A 15,512-nucleotide genomic window follows, 5' to 3' on the forward strand; every position below is an offset into this window, starting at 1 on the left:
TTCTATTGATCACGGCAAGATGTTGAAGAGTGTATTGCAAAATTAAACACGATTTTCCCGTCTGAGCATTCAGGCTGCATGCGCAACACAAATAATAGCGAAAATTCCGCAACGTGTGTTCGTCCATAGGAACGTACGACTGTTAGATACTGTTAGATATTCGTGTTACGCGCCAGACCATCTTGTATGTTCTTCAGGCACAAAGTAAACCAATTATTATTTAAATATTTTGCCTGAGCAGACAGTTAATGAGCACATACAAATATGAGCAGACATTACATGAGCAGACAGTATACAACAAGACAGTAACATTTCATATTTTTTTTCTGAGATAATATTTATTTTTCCATGACATCAAATTGAAGACCATACCAAGGTTCGCTTCAGGTCATCTTGAGTGTCTAGCCCTACTCCCATGAGTAAGGTACATCGGGACGTGTTGTGCTAGCTTCTTCAGCGCAGATCCGAGCTGGGAGAGTAGAAAAGGAAGATAATTGTAAATAAAAACTCTAAGTATTGCCGTAAGGGCGAAGTAATATACGCAGCTGCATTTTTTTTCGCGATATTTAAACAAAACCGTGAAGCACGCCAAATATAAAATAGACGCGCGTTCACGCGCCGCTGCTGAAGCGCTTCAAAGCGCTTCTTTGGTTGATATACGGCTGTGTTTCACGCTATTTGATGAAACAGCATCAAAACATGCCGCTTACGTGTTCATCATAGAGCGTGAAGCCCTGTACACCACGGCGACGAACGTACGCAGCCGTGAATAAAAAAAATATAATGCTTGGAAGCGCTTCAGTATTTCCCATTTGTCGCGTTTCGCACGGTTTCTCGAAAAAGAAAGAAAGAAAAACAACCAGGCGCATTTCAGCCCAAAATAAAAGCTTGGTTCCGCGGTCACTTGACGTGGTCTACAAATTTAAGGTATTATTTTACCAATTCGAGCAAGAATGAAAAAGTTGGCTAATTTAAGTTAATAACTGTTATCGCTTAGTAATGAAAAAAGAAAATTACACCACCGCCCGCTTAAAGGGCCCCTCACCAGGTGACCTAACGAATTTTAGTTACACATTGCAAGGTGTTGCGAGCCCAATAAAGAGCATTATGCCACAAGAATTTTTCTAATCGGTCGGTTAGAAGCTGAGAAAAACAATAATTTGTAGCGGCGCGAAACCATGATGCGAGGAGGCGAGCTGCAAACCCTCGCCGCTCGCCCCGCGTAGCCTTCGCAAGCCAAATCCCTTCCCTGCCCTCTTCGGCACGCGAGCGGAAGGATCACATAACGCATACGCATGAACACGTCATGCGCACAGAATGTCACGAGCGCATGACGCGCCCGAACCAGCCCGAGCCCCCGAGACGCGAGCGGTGTTGTGGCGGCGTTCTTTGCGCTTCATCTCTGCAAGTTATGCCGAATGTGCCATCGCCGATCACTTGGCTTTCAACCTATTACTGAGCACGAAAGCTGCAACATTTGTACGGACGCGAGACTAGCGGTGTGCCGCATGAACATCTAGTTAGACGCGGGTGGATAAATGAGCCTAATGAGCGCTGGAACGCAGTAGAAAATTAGTTTCGTTGTAAAGGGTGGCGTCTGCACGATGCGCAAAGCGCGAGAACACGAACGCGTGCGAAACGGAGGTAGATTAGTCTCGAATCTCGCTGCGATTCGCAGTAAAAATTAAAAAAAAGAAGACGCACACATTCCGTTTGTGTGTTTTATTATTGCTCTCAAGTTTTATTCATCCATTCAAGCAACAAATTACAAAAACTACGCGTCGTGTCAAATAATTATCGCAGTGTCACGTGCTACTGTTGGCGACGTCAGAGCACACTCGTCTACGTATAGGAGCGACGTCACAGCACTACTATCTACGTAGGGCCATTCTCTCATGCACGTCATCCCCTCATTCTCTGGGCGCGTGGACGCGAGAAGAAGGGCAAGCAGCGTTCAGCTTGAAATTTGACCCATTTACGCGGCGCGTAGCGTTGCAAATTTTGGCAGACGTACTGGTGAACGCCTAGTGCATGGATTGCGCTCGTCAGCTCAAAATTGTCAAACCTGGTGAGGGGCCCTTTAAGGGGACCATGAGGCGACGCGAAGCCGGAGCACTTGCACGATCGCGTTCCGTTGGCGTTCGTTGCGCATGCTACCGACCTCGGTCAGAGTGTTATCGAACCAATGTCGGTCGCACACGTAGCAGCTGTGCCCGAAGCTCCGGTCGAAGAATTCACGCGGGAACCGGGCATCGGCACCGTCGAAGCTCGGGCGTTGAAGTTGCCTAGCGAGGCGTTCTGCAAGGGCACTGGACTCTCGTCGTCTGACGGCAGGTGACGCGTCGGCTCGAAGCTGACGCTTGGCTTCGACGCCGGCGTTGCGTAGGGCGGGGTTTGCTTGCGGATGCTGCCTTTTGCGTTTTGGCATGTCGAGCCCGCGTTTTATCCATAGCAGTTTCCCGCCGAGGTTGCCGCTTGCAATGGGCGTCACTAGCCCGGAGCTCGCGGTTCCCTTGCCGACGTTTACGTTGCGCTTCGGCGAGCGCGAGTCTTCCGCTGCTGCCCCCGCTGCTTCGCGATCTCGGCAGGTGTTAAATCGAGAGGGGCAGTGGAGAGGAGGCGTGTGAAGAGGGTTTGCGCATGCGCAGCAAGGTGGTCACGCCGCACACCACCGGATTGAACTCCGCCATAAGCTGCTTCGCATCTAAGAAATGCAGGCTGTATGTATACATACACATGACTTCGGCTAATATCAGCAGGAAGAACTTTCCTAGGGCGCATGTTTTTTTTTTTTTTTTGATATCTTGGTGGGATGCCGTTATAATATCTCACGTGGTCGTGACGTTGAAGAAGGCTTCGTTCGTTGTGTTCGCGACGAAATTCTTTATTGGAGCGAGCTTGTGCCCATGGAATGAAAAGTTAAAGTGCAAGCAGTAGACGCTGTGCCCTGATAGCGGCACGCACTGTCGTTGGTCATCAGTAATCTGAGCAGCAGGAAAGCGGGTCGGCATTTTATAACTGTGACCTCGACCATTCCAGCATTGTCAGTGGTGGCCGGGTTAGTTCCAGAATAAGCTCCCCTGTTCGCGTTGCACGCTCATGCTTATCAGAAGACTCTGAAATAGTCTGGAAGGTTGCCAGAAAATCGGGTGCGGTTTCCTCAAGGCAGTGGTTCTACGTATAACGGACCGATTCCATAAAAATATAGAAAAAAGTGCGCGTGGCAATGCTCCCCTTTGAAAAAGCATTATCCCAATGATTAAAACAGAACATCGAAGGGGAAAACATATGCATACGCAAAGAAAGGCCAATAATAAGTAAAACAAACAGTATAAACCTCCCGTTCACTAACACGTATAAAACAGTTTAAGACGCACGGCATGGACGCTTTCAGGTCATGCGCGGTGCCGCTCAGAGTCCGTAATGCCGTCCAGGATGACCTCGTAATTCAGAGCGCCGAGACGTCGAAGGACCTTTTATGGGCCGAAGTATTGCTGAAAACGTTTCTCGCAGAGTCCACATCGGTGAACGGTGTCCAGATCCAGACAAAGTCGCCGGGCTGGCATTCTACAAAGCGTCGTCAAAGATTGCAACGACTGCTGTAGGTCGTATGCTGATTCTGATTCGAACGCGGGCGAGATGCCGGACATCTTCGGTGCCCTGAATATACATCGAAACTTCTAGGTTGTCTTCGTCACTGACGGTCGGCAGCATGGCGTCAAGTGCCACTGAGGGGCTCATTCCGTAAACTAGTTTGAACGGCGTCATATGCGTTGTTTCTTGCATCGTCCCGTCATAAGCGAAGGTTATCCACAAAAGGATGGCGTCCCATCCCTACTGCAAAAACCAGCGCCGTTCCAGTACACCCACCATGATTCCAGTGCGTTTTTTCGCACTGAATCGCACTGGGAACATAGCTACACGCTCGGATTCACTAGGGCTTCGGTGAACGCACTGGGAAACTGCTGGGTCTCCTGGTAAAGGCGCTCGCTTGGCCACTGTATTTTTGCCTAGCGCTGTATTTTTGCCTAGCGTGCGCTGGCACATACTGCAGCCTGCGCTGTTTCTGCCAGCGCCGCGCACTGCTTTCAGTATTGTGCGTGGCGGAATGTTTCCGTACCTTTGAATATCGAATGTTTGACTCGATCGTACCTTTAGATGTTGTCCTAACAGGTCCTAAACATGTGTCACAAATTCTAGCTCGGCGGAGAAAGCGTACGAGATGCGCTCTATTTCCATGATGCACGTGAAATGGGAAATCATTGTCATTTTTAATGATTTCCTATTGAATGTGAAGAAAAATATGCTAATTACCCAAAGCAGTCTACACTGATCATTTTGCTTAGTAGCAAGCATTTTTCTTAATGTAGTGTCAATAACGTCGTTAACTCTGGCGAAGCACGTACCAGCAACGAATGCACATTTCGTGCATGCCCCGCACATATCTCAGTTTTGCATCCGAGATGTGTTGGTCTAATGATTGCACGTTGCAATGTTTATATGTCTGGAGGCGTTGGCCCGAACAGACACAGCAAATCTTTACATCGCCGCGCAGTTGGCGAGAAGTAAATGAGCTCTGGCTTCGCAACCTCGCCCGAAGGAGGCCAGAAAAGTAGCCGTCGTTTGATATCGCCACACCGAACATGCATCGCGGGTGATTTTTGCACTTCCACTTACTTCATCTGCACTTTGCGTAACAGTGAGAAGTGTACCGAAGCTAAAATGGAGAAACTTCAACCATCGCAACACACCCGCACCGAGATCGGTCCTACCCAGTGAGACTGCCAGCGAACGTTAGGCCTACCGGCCGAGTCCATGTACATGCCACGGGCGATTTTACTTTAAGAACACGCCATTCCGACGTCTACGAATGACTGTAGAGTAGAGTTTGAACATCTGCTAACCCAGATTTGCCGTTGTCCGCACAAGGAGCGATGACCATCTATGCGACGTGCTATCAGCAACGCACCCAGGCCAACCGATAGCTGCCGGCCGCACTCACCGGTACTTATCCGACTCATATGTCAGAGCACATACCTGTCAACTGGTATGTTGTAGTGAACTAACACACTCGCATATTTTTTGCAGTGCAGTGTAGCTGTTTTTTGCCGAGCGGTTTCGATAGAACTGCAAATCAGTACAGGTACGCTGATATGAAATCTTACTTGATATGAAATCAGCTTATTCTGTTATGGAATCAGAATAAACTGTACTGCTCGCGTTGTGCGCGCAAGCTCAACAAAAGATTCTAAAATGATCTGAAAGGTTACCAGACCTTCGGGCACAGTTTGAGCAAGACAGTGGTTATACGTATAACAGTCCGGTTTCAAAATACAAAAAAGAACCGCGTGTGGCACATACACACACATACAACACGACACGGTGGCAACAACCCACTGAAGTGCCCAGATAATCATTCATTGTGTAATGCGAACTGCCTACGAACAATGCCAACAATAAACCACTAGGAAAGCCAGTGAAACCAGCACGCCCGGCATAGGCCTCACGGGCCAATTATAATATTCATTAGGATAGGAATATATATATATATATATATATATATATATATATATATATATATATATATATATATATATATATATATATATATATATATATATATATATATATATATAACGTATTTACAGCTTGGCATCAAATTTTCCCGAACTGCGCAACCTGTGGCCCCTCGCTCAGCGGAGCGGCGCGTTTCACCACTCCCCCACGACGCATGTATCCTCTAGCATTCTAATGGCAAGCTATTAATATACACCATTTATTTACCGTTGGTACTACTCACATCGGCGCTTCATCGTGAAAGGCGTTCATCGTGGCAGAGGCGTATTTGCTATCACCCGTGAGATGTCGCAGAGGGTCACAGGGCACGCTCAGTGCGTTACCCCGCCAGTGCTTCGCCCGAGATATGCTGCCCGCTTTCGACTCCGTGCTTTCACCTACATGCAGGGGCTCCGGAACCGGGGGGTGCGGAGTGTGGTCGCCCCCACATTTTCATACCAGTAGGGGCATGCCCCCACACTCAAGGCTTTTCCAACAGGCCCCCTTCGAATTCTACCACCCTGGTGCCATCCTTGAGGCTAATGACTCCTTCGCCTATAGTCGGGGACAACTTAAGAATTCCGAAGGGCCCCGCCCAGACGACCGAAGCGCGGCAATCGATCACCTACGCGATTAAAGAAATAGTTCCACTCACGCACTCGGCTACGTTCTCCGCAGGCTGGGTCATCCGCCGTCCGGCTCATGACGTCTGTCTGTAGTGCGCGGCCATTGGCACAGGCTTGTGTGCGTCCGCCTTTGCAGAGCAAAATTCCGCGGACTTCTAAAGTTGTATCTGACTGTAGTTGAAGGGTGTTCCCTTCCTTCAACAAGCAAAACAGAATCTTCTGGAAGCCTGTAATTTTGACGCTCTCTTTGTGTCAGCGCAGGCCTGCCTGTTTTCGTCTAGTTCAGCGTATCTTCCATCCTGAAGTTGTTCTCGAGGAGGTAAAAGCTGGCGCTCTATTATGCAGCCCTTGACGAAGCACTTTGGAATGTCTCTCGTTCTCTGCTTTTTTTCTTGCTCCTCGACACTACCCCACTGCCAAGAGCACTTTGAGACAAAAATCTGATATATGAAAGACGCGTTTGCAGAGCCTCTGTAGTGTGTTACCATGGCGCAGTGCGTAGCGTGCGCGGTATCTGTCGTCGCGGACCATGAGCGTGTGGGTTCGACTCCCGTTGACAGGAACTTTTGTTTGTTTCCCATCTGATCGCTTCCATTTTTTTACGTCATTTCCGTGACAGAAATACGTCACTTTCTTGTGACGTATGACATACTTTCTTGTTGAAAATTATGAATTGTGGTGTAGTGGATACCTTGCGTGTGTACTTGTAATAGTTTCTCCAAGGCGAAACTTTTTTTGTAAAACTAAGCTTGTTTTCGTTTACCCGAGAACTCAGACAGCCAAATATATTTTTTTTTTCAGCGAAATTAAAAGGGGTTCGCGGAAATGCACGGATATTCTTACTTGAACGCACCCTCCTGCGTTTGAAGCGACGAAGCTGTGCTCGTAGGTTGCGCTTTCGTGGAGATGCGATTCTTTATCTCTACAATTATTGCAAGCTGCATTCCCGCCATATCGTTCGCTGACTGTTGTCCAAAAAACTGGGTTGAAAGGCGGAGAACGAGCCCCTCGGCTCATCCTGCATTGGACCCCAGCTCTAGTGGTTTAAGAGCATCGTCACACAGCGCAAGCATAAAGAAATACACTTTAGTGAACATCGGCCGCTCGAACCGCTTCGTGGCCGAGCAAGTAAGTGTCTGAACACCCGGCAGGCGGCGTAGGTTTGCGCACTTCCACTCGTGAATTAGCGCCTCTAACAGCCGCCTCAGGAGGACCACGGAAAGGCGAGTTTGGCATTTAATTTGTGCAAAGGGAAATGTTTACTGGTTTCACGTAGAAAACAGCGCTACGAGACGAGACAAAGAAAGGGCACAAACACGACGTGAAGTCATGCACCAACCAGCCCAAATCCGTACCCTACTGCAGTTTACTGGTGTTTACAATCCTCCATGTTGGCCCTACATGTGTCCTCTAGAGCGCGTTTTACGCACTGCCACAAAATTCAGTAAGGCCTGCATAGAAAGTTTTCTGTTTCTACATTTCTTTTGCACCGTAAGTACAATGCATTGGTGTGGTTGAGATGCAGAAATATTCACATTCATAAAGTATTTGTGTGTCACCCACATGTAAACACATTCGCCTCTGGAGCATGAGGGCGTGGGTTCAAATCTGAGCACGAAAAACATTTGTGGCGCGTTTTTTTTTAAAGAGCCAAGTTCACTGTAACTGAAACTAAGAAAAACGCGATTTTTTTCTACTGACAATACGGTCGGGCCTGCTCTAACAATTTTTTACGCTGTGTGTTTTTGTCCTGTAAATACTTCAAATCTATATTGCGGCTAAAATCCATATGGCGCACTATCGTCGGCATTCAGGAGTGTAATTTGCATTTGGCACTTATAAATTGGAACATTTTATCTGGGCTTGAATTAGCTCGTAAAATAAGTCTAAAACGATTTGAATGTACAGTATAACAATAGTTTGAGATAAAATTAACATAATCATTGTGCTTCCGTCAGTGCCGTCCTTCGTCGCATGGGTGTAATGGCGATGACTAGATGTGAAAAGCGAGCGGTCCTTCCTCGCAAGAGGCGCACTCTTCTGGATATCGGCATCGTTTTCTTGCTCTTGGCATCTATTGAAGGCCTTGAAAAGTGCTCCAGCTGTTCTTCTTCTAAGCTCGTTTTATGCCATACCGTTTCGGATCAATTCTTCTTCAATGGACAGATCGGTGCCCAATATCTCCAATGCATTTGTGTTTTATTTCATGTATACCATCCTGGAGCGGAAGGAGGACCTGATACTGTAGCGCTAAACTTGAAAAGAAGCACTAAGAGGCAAAAATAAGAAGGAAAGTCGGCCTCTTACTCTTTATATTCGAGTTTTGTCCTACAACATCATGTCCTTCAGTAAGGGTAAATTCGACCTAGAAAAAACTCATTAAGGAACAAAAACACGATAGCAAAGCAACTAGCTAATAAATGAAACAGACTGGATGAGACTGTTGGTTGTTTGGTCACGATTGTTGACTCAGCGCTGGTTTAATGAATGTGGCTCAGTTTGATTGAAACATAGGCAAGATTTGGCTCATTTTTGGTTAGAAACTGTCTTTTTGAGTTAAGGTTACAGTCAGGAATAGCCCCATTTTGATTCCAACTGTTTTAGAAGGTAAAGATACTTAAGCGCGCTCGACGCAACCGTGAAGTTTAGCCCAGTTTCGGATTCTGCATTTGGCTCTTTAAAAAGCGCCACAATTCTTGTTTGTTAAGGCGAGTTTCGTCCTAAACCTCAAAACACATTATCGGTCTGACCAGCCACTCATGGCGCTGAAATCGTTTGGTTAGCTCTGCCGTAGGGTCCTACGAAAGTTTCCGCTTTTAACCTAAGTATATTTCTCATCGCACAGGCTGTAGTCATCTACAAGCCGCAGACAGCCGACGCGGCGTGGCCTTCCCGATGATCGATGTCCTCCCCGGAATGCAGCCGGAGCCGCACATTGACGGCACCATTGTGGGACACGACCTCGTCTCTGCATTTCGGGCCTGCAGTCGTTCCAAGGTAGTCGTGGCTACCAAGCCTACGAGCATCCGCCTGTGTGCCGTCGAACACCGGCCACGGCACACGCCGCAAGCGAACTTCGTTTTTTTCTCTCCTTATTCTCCTCTAAGGTGTCCTTTTCCCGGCCATCCCCACAACATAAGAATACCCTTTTATAAATAGCCGGCAACCACCAATGTCGCCGGAGACACAATGTACAAAAACACATAAAAAAGGTGCGCCGCCGATTTTCGTTCTGCTGTAACCGATGTTTATAATATGAGTGACAAAGATAAAAATATGAACTGTGGCAATCAAAAGCGCCCATATTGAATTTCTGGGTGCGTAACCACAGCTAATGGTTGGATCATCCGCGGGAAACTTACGCAAATATGCACTACTGGTGATGTTAGAAATATAGAGACCAGCAAGGCGGCAGAGCTTGTGAAAGTGTTGTGTAAAATATAGAAAACTATAACTACATATCCGCCTCGTAAAGCATATAAGATGCATGCTAAATTTCTACTGCCATTCATAAACATTCTTAGGCGGTATGAGCGTCTTATATCTAAGTAATCTATCTGAAATCATGCCATTTATGAATAAATGAATGCGGCACTTACTTGCGCAAATTCTCATGCATTCTTCACAACTTGGGTAGCTATTATTACCAACGCCACAGTATTGACTTTCGCTCTTTAAACACACTTTGTTGAGTGCATGGTAGAACCAGTCTGGTTTCGGATCTGGGCAGGGTGTTTGACACTTCTGAAACTGACAACTGGAATGATCTGACGGTTCCGCAGCTGTAATGAGCATGTACTTCATTAATTTTTCGGAAGCAGTACGCTGCAATACATAGGCCACAGCAAGCAATAATTTTTACAACAGTTACATGGTTAAATAAGGTTGTGTTGCAACAACAATCAAGGATCAAAGATGAAAGTTGTGGTGTTTTATTATATTTCACAGTGCAGTCCAAGTGAAAAAGTTTCAGCTAATGAATAAAAGAAGATCTAATGAAACCAAAACGGAAAGTTCTTCCAATACATATTTGATATCCCACATGTACATGAAAGGTCTCCGTGACACAAATTTAGAAGTCCACAAATATTTTACCGGCCTGAGATAACAAGGTAGCGCTTATAAGAACGCAGATACCACCCTTCTCCGCGTGGATTCATTAACCTTTTAAAACCATCATTCCACCTATTCTGCAGAACGGTGTGTAAAAAGTGTTATATACTGTGTCGGAGTGCTTTCAATAATCGTGAATTCCATTGGCGGATTCGGAGTGGCCGACGAACTCTACGCCGGAGCACTCCACTCCGTGGAGAGCATCCGAAGGAAATCTGCCAATGGAACACAAGCGCCCTCGCCAGCGCAAACGGTAGGGGGCGCTAGCGCACATCTACTTCGCAAGCACCCAGCATTTTTCGTGGTTCGCGCAGTTTTCCCCAGTTTCCGCCTTCACGGTCGCGAGAGGAGAGAACGGGCGCGATTGGACAGCGCGTTTCATCGCGCACGCGGTACACCACGCTCTGTGCACGTGCGTGGAGCTTGCGACTTCCGGTCGAATCCGCCGCTTTTCGCGGAGTGGAGAGAGCTGCTCCGTGGAGTGAATCTGGCGCCGGAGCTGCTCCAGATCTGCCAATGAAACATACAGGGAGCACTCTCAATCCGCCAATGGAACAGACTTGCTCCGAATGGAGCAGAAAAACTGCTACCTGAACTGCTCCGAATCTGCCAATAGAATTCACCATTAGAGAAGAGATAGATCAAGGGTTATTCGGCGACGAAACCACGTCATTGGCCTCTCTTTAGGGCCACTAAAGCATGGTTTGAATTCACAGTAGCTTCGTTTTTAAGGAGCCAGTTTAAAACACTTGATTATTGGTCACAACAAGTTACTGCTGCCGTACACAGCTTAAAGAAATAAACTTTTGCTCAATGCATCCAGTGCGAAGGACAACTGGTACCACCACCATATGCATCGGGATGTGTGCTGTGGAGTGGTATTAGCGTAATCAGGCATTCACATTCATTGAATGCAGACAACTGCTACTCTATACAAAAAATGGTCCATGTGATCACAGCCCACAGATACTCTTGACACAATGGACAGAGTGGACTCTGTCTGTCCGTGTAAAGAAGTGCTCTGCGCTGTGATCACATAGCATCGCATTACCAACTTTAGCCAACACGAACATTAGCAACAATACTGGTGCGAGGGAGAACCCTGGCCTTCAACAGTGCAGCCAGTACGGTAGGCTGGGTAGTTCGGCACCCTCCCCAGCTCGCCCCATTTTTCAATTGAACTTTTCCAGGCCCTGGCTAAGTACTACAGGCTACAAAACCTGAATGCATAAATGAGTACTGTATCGAGTGAGAGAAGCAATGAAGGAACTGTGAAATATCAATGTAGATGTTGTATAAAGAAACGAAACAAAAAACGACCAACGCGATGCTACATAGCTGAATTCAAAGCTTCCCTGCGTGAGAAACATGGGATGACATAAAAACGACGCACTCAGGCATAAACTTACAGTAGGCCTAATTTTCCTGCTCAAAGCTACAGAAATGTGCTTCTCACCACGAAAACAGGGAATAACAGAGTGAATGAGGCATAGAAAACTGCAGTCAGCGAACGATAACTAATTATCGCTATCACGTATTTTGTGATGGAAGTTCACATTCGCCGCTTGATAGAGGACGGGAAGTTACAATGACGCAGTTGTCAAGACGTTTCGAAATTCCTTGTTTCGTGTTACATGACGTGCGATCCATCATCGTTTTGTGCAAGTAGACACGTCTGACTAAAAACAGGCCGGTATCCAAAATCCTACCCATGAATACCTACATGCCCACTGACAGTCTTTCCACATTGTAGCAGTGTTCCTTATGTTTATCGTCAGGCACCTTCCGGTTTCACAGACACAGGCACTGTTACCTCATAGCGGAATCCAATACACAACGCTATCATCACATGGCATGGACTACTCTTTATGCTTGGTGTGCACTTTCGCCGGAGCTTTCCGCCAGTATTCACCTAACGGCACATTTTTTTAACACGAAAGTGTTTTATGCCGGGGTCCACCACGGCTCCACTGACGTATTTCCGTCACGGATATGACGTTGTAAAATATAAAGAATAAGAGTGGGCAAAGAAAAAAACTAAAGAAAAAGTTCCGTCACCGGGAATCGAACTCACGACCGCTCTCTCCGCAGCGCGCAGCGCGAAACGATTCGACCACGGACGGCAAGTTCTTCGATATGCTAACTGCTAGCTATTTATATACACCATTTGCGGGTGGCTCTACTCAGAGATCTGTGTTACAGTGTGTTTTCGTTATCACTAGCGACATGGCACGACGGGCTCGAAGAGCGTAGATGAGCGCTCTTGAAAGGTCGTCGCCGCTGCGACGAGCGACCGCGTCTACAGGGCGTGGTTGCTTGTGCGTGCGCTTATCTCGTGATCGCGGTGGTTTGTACAGTGGCGTCCAGGGTGAACACGGCTAAGCGTGCCCGCGCTCCGCGGAGCGGCATTGCATCCGGCGCGGCCGCGCACCGAATCGAAGCGGCGCAGGCGCACAAGAGGGCGACACTCTTGCTGTACTACAGCTAGGCAAGAGCGGCACCACGGCAACGGTCCAGCTCTGTTGCATACCACGCTCAGTCGCTCCCGCGCGTCCCTCTGCGCTTGCGCCGCTACGCTTCGATGCGCGGCCACACCAGGTGCGCTGGCGCTGCGCGGAGCGCGGCCACGCTTCGCCGTGTTCACCCTAAGAGTGGACGGCACTGTACCTCTCGCGTTGAGAGCACGAAGGTCGCTTGGCCCACTGCAGCGGCCGCTTTTGCGAAAGGAGCGCGGTGCTCACGCAGAAATAAGTTACAAATGTGACAGTTAGTTCGCTCTCATCCTGTGTATGTTCGTTCCGTGCGTCCTTTCTGCTTGAGCAGCGCGTTGCAAGTTTCGAGCTGCTTGCCGTTCTTCGCGTGACATTACAATTTGTTGCTATAGCATTCATTCCTTCGCCCTTGGGGTGAAAGAATTCGCAACAAACGCTCAACTACGTCTGTGAAGACACGTTTCACTTTCGTGTTATACCGATTCCTATAACAGGGATCAACCATGTTTTTTAAATCTTCCGGGGGATCAAAAAAGTCACAGTTTCGCCGCAAGAGCGAATCGATGAATGCGGCAGCAAGCAATTGCAACGCGCTGCAAGTGTCGACAATATAGTTTGAGAATTGGGGCCCCAAAAATCTTCGGCACCAAGGAGCTTGCGAGCAGCCAGGGCGCATGCGCAGAACCGAAGCCACTCTTGGGCTCTTTTGCTCGCGTTGGCCCAAGGCCCAAAAATCTAAAACTAGCGTGAGTCCCCAATACGTCTTGGGTCACCGCGAGACTGTGCAGGCGCCGTGTGGGCCACGACGCTGTATGGCCAGCGTCTCGCATGATTTTAATTGCACCACGTGTGGCTCCCCGCGCGTTTGCGCCAATGCAGGCTGCGTTTGACCCAGTTCTCAAGCTTTTCTGATACTCCAAACGCAAGAGCAACCTACCCAACGCAGCTTGGTGACCTAGAGTCTTGGGTCCCTAATTCTCAAACTCTCTAATGGAGAATCAAATACTCTTAGGTATTTCTTTTTCTTTTAAAATGCGGCGCGTGGAGTAACCCACTGCCTCTCCTACCACATGACGGCGTCTGATGTAAGGCGTGTCCGGTCTTCTTTGTTTATTTTTTTCCTTCAACATCTTGAGTGGTTACAGAAAAGGGCCAGGTTGTCGTGCGCGTCTCAAGGATAGTTTTGAAATTGAAAAAAGAATTAAGAGCGTTGCGTGATAGAAAACACGCTCAAGCTCCTCCGAAATTTGCTCACCACCACCGGTTAATGGTGCATATAAATAGCTCGCTGTTATTTCGCCGGCACATGCATGCGGTATGGTTGAGTTGTCTAATACAGCAGGCTGGGGAGAGAAGGGTCGCTGGTTTGATTCCCCGGTCGGGTGCTTCGCACCTTTTTTTCTTGTTTTTTTTTTGTTTTGCCGTTTTATATATAAACAAACATATACATATCGAGGGCATGAGGGCGACGGCAAAAATCTGACGAGAGTGTCTTTTTTCAATATCAGCGCTGATCTTGAAACACTGTGGTTTCCCGCTCACAAACCGCTCACCAAGAGCCGTTGGCACGCGTTGTCAGTGTCGAGGATCAAAAACGGTGTCATTCAGGTAATAGCGATGAGGCAAGCTCAGACACGCATGAATCCGCCCACGAGGAAGACGAACAGGCACCGCGTTTCATTCCTCCCACGAGGTGCGATTTTCGGGCGTTATCTTCCGTCGATAAATACACGTCCATGAAAGAACAGAAAACGAATTTAACCTTGACAAAATTCCATCAAAGCGTCGCAAAGCGAGGCGCAGGCTGTGGTTCGTTCTATGAAAGAAATGGCGTTTGTACCGCGAGTTTAGGGACAAGAAAGGCGCAAGCGCTGACCAAATCGTGGTCCCTCTAAAGTACCGAGAGAACGTAATTAACAAGGCAAAAGCGAGGCTGCTAAGCGAGTATTCTGACCAGGCTCTTTTAAATATGTGGGGGAGTTTGTTCGTAGTTGAGACGTTGGTCAGCGAACGTCACAACTCTGCACCTCGGAATGCCCATCAAGCACGCAGCCGGCTGAACTGGTGAAAATCTCCGAAAGTGCCGTTACATCGAAGTCTTCGACGAACCTTCCGCAAAAACCAGTGCGTGTGGAGCCTTCTTTACCTCCTTGGCGCTCTTCCGTTGGGAGGGGCTGTTGCGCTTGCACACCGCTCACCGCTTATCAGCCGGCGCTCAAGTCTGGCTCATCTGTTCCGGATGATGATCTCTTATCGCGCATGTGCGTTGATATGTTTTCACTCGCCTTTTGACCACGGCATTGGTTTATAAAGTACTGCTGATCACGCCGTGGGCGCTTCTTTTTGTACTACATCTTCTTTCGACAAGCATGCCACACTAAAAAGCACGTTCTTCCTTCTCGCGACGCCTTCTCCCGGCTTGGAGCCCAACTCGAACGAACGTAACAACGGGCAGTTTCCACTAATTCTCGCAGAGCTGGGCACAGCGAGGCACGGACCAGTCGCCGCTCGTACGACAGCTTCGAGATGTGCTGCTTCCTCCTCGGGAGTACGCACTTTCTTAGGACGCCCCAAGACTCTCTGGACACGATCAGGCGAAGCCAGGCTATCCACTATAGAGCGGAGGATATGCACCATAGAGGTTGCGCGCGGTGTCTCCGTCGATGGGCGTTGCTCACCTGCTCTATACATGCGCGACATGGCCACGTCGCCGGTTTCTGGTCGC

General features: G+C 48.1%; 1 protein-coding gene across 1 annotated transcript in view; it reads right to left on the bottom strand.

The window, feature by feature from the left end:
- Positions 1 to 332: 332 nt before the first annotated feature.
- Positions 333 to 15,512, bottom strand: part of LOC119373843 (uncharacterized) — a 29,138-nt gene continuing 13,958 nt past the window's right edge. The window contains exons 4-5 of the mRNA XM_037643901.2: positions 9,782 to 9,964; positions 333 to 469 (exon numbers count right to left, since the gene is read on the bottom strand). Coding sequence (XP_037499829.1) covers positions 408 to 469; positions 9,782 to 9,964 — 245 coding nt within the window. The 3' untranslated portion in view covers positions 333 to 407. The remainder of the gene's footprint in view (positions 470 to 9,781; positions 9,965 to 15,512) is intronic.

This window comes from Rhipicephalus sanguineus, chromosome 11, assembly GCF_013339695.2.
Source record: "Rhipicephalus sanguineus isolate Rsan-2018 chromosome 11, BIME_Rsan_1.4, whole genome shotgun sequence".
Lineage (NCBI taxonomy): Eukaryota > Metazoa > Arthropoda > Arachnida > Ixodida > Ixodidae > Rhipicephalus > Rhipicephalus sanguineus.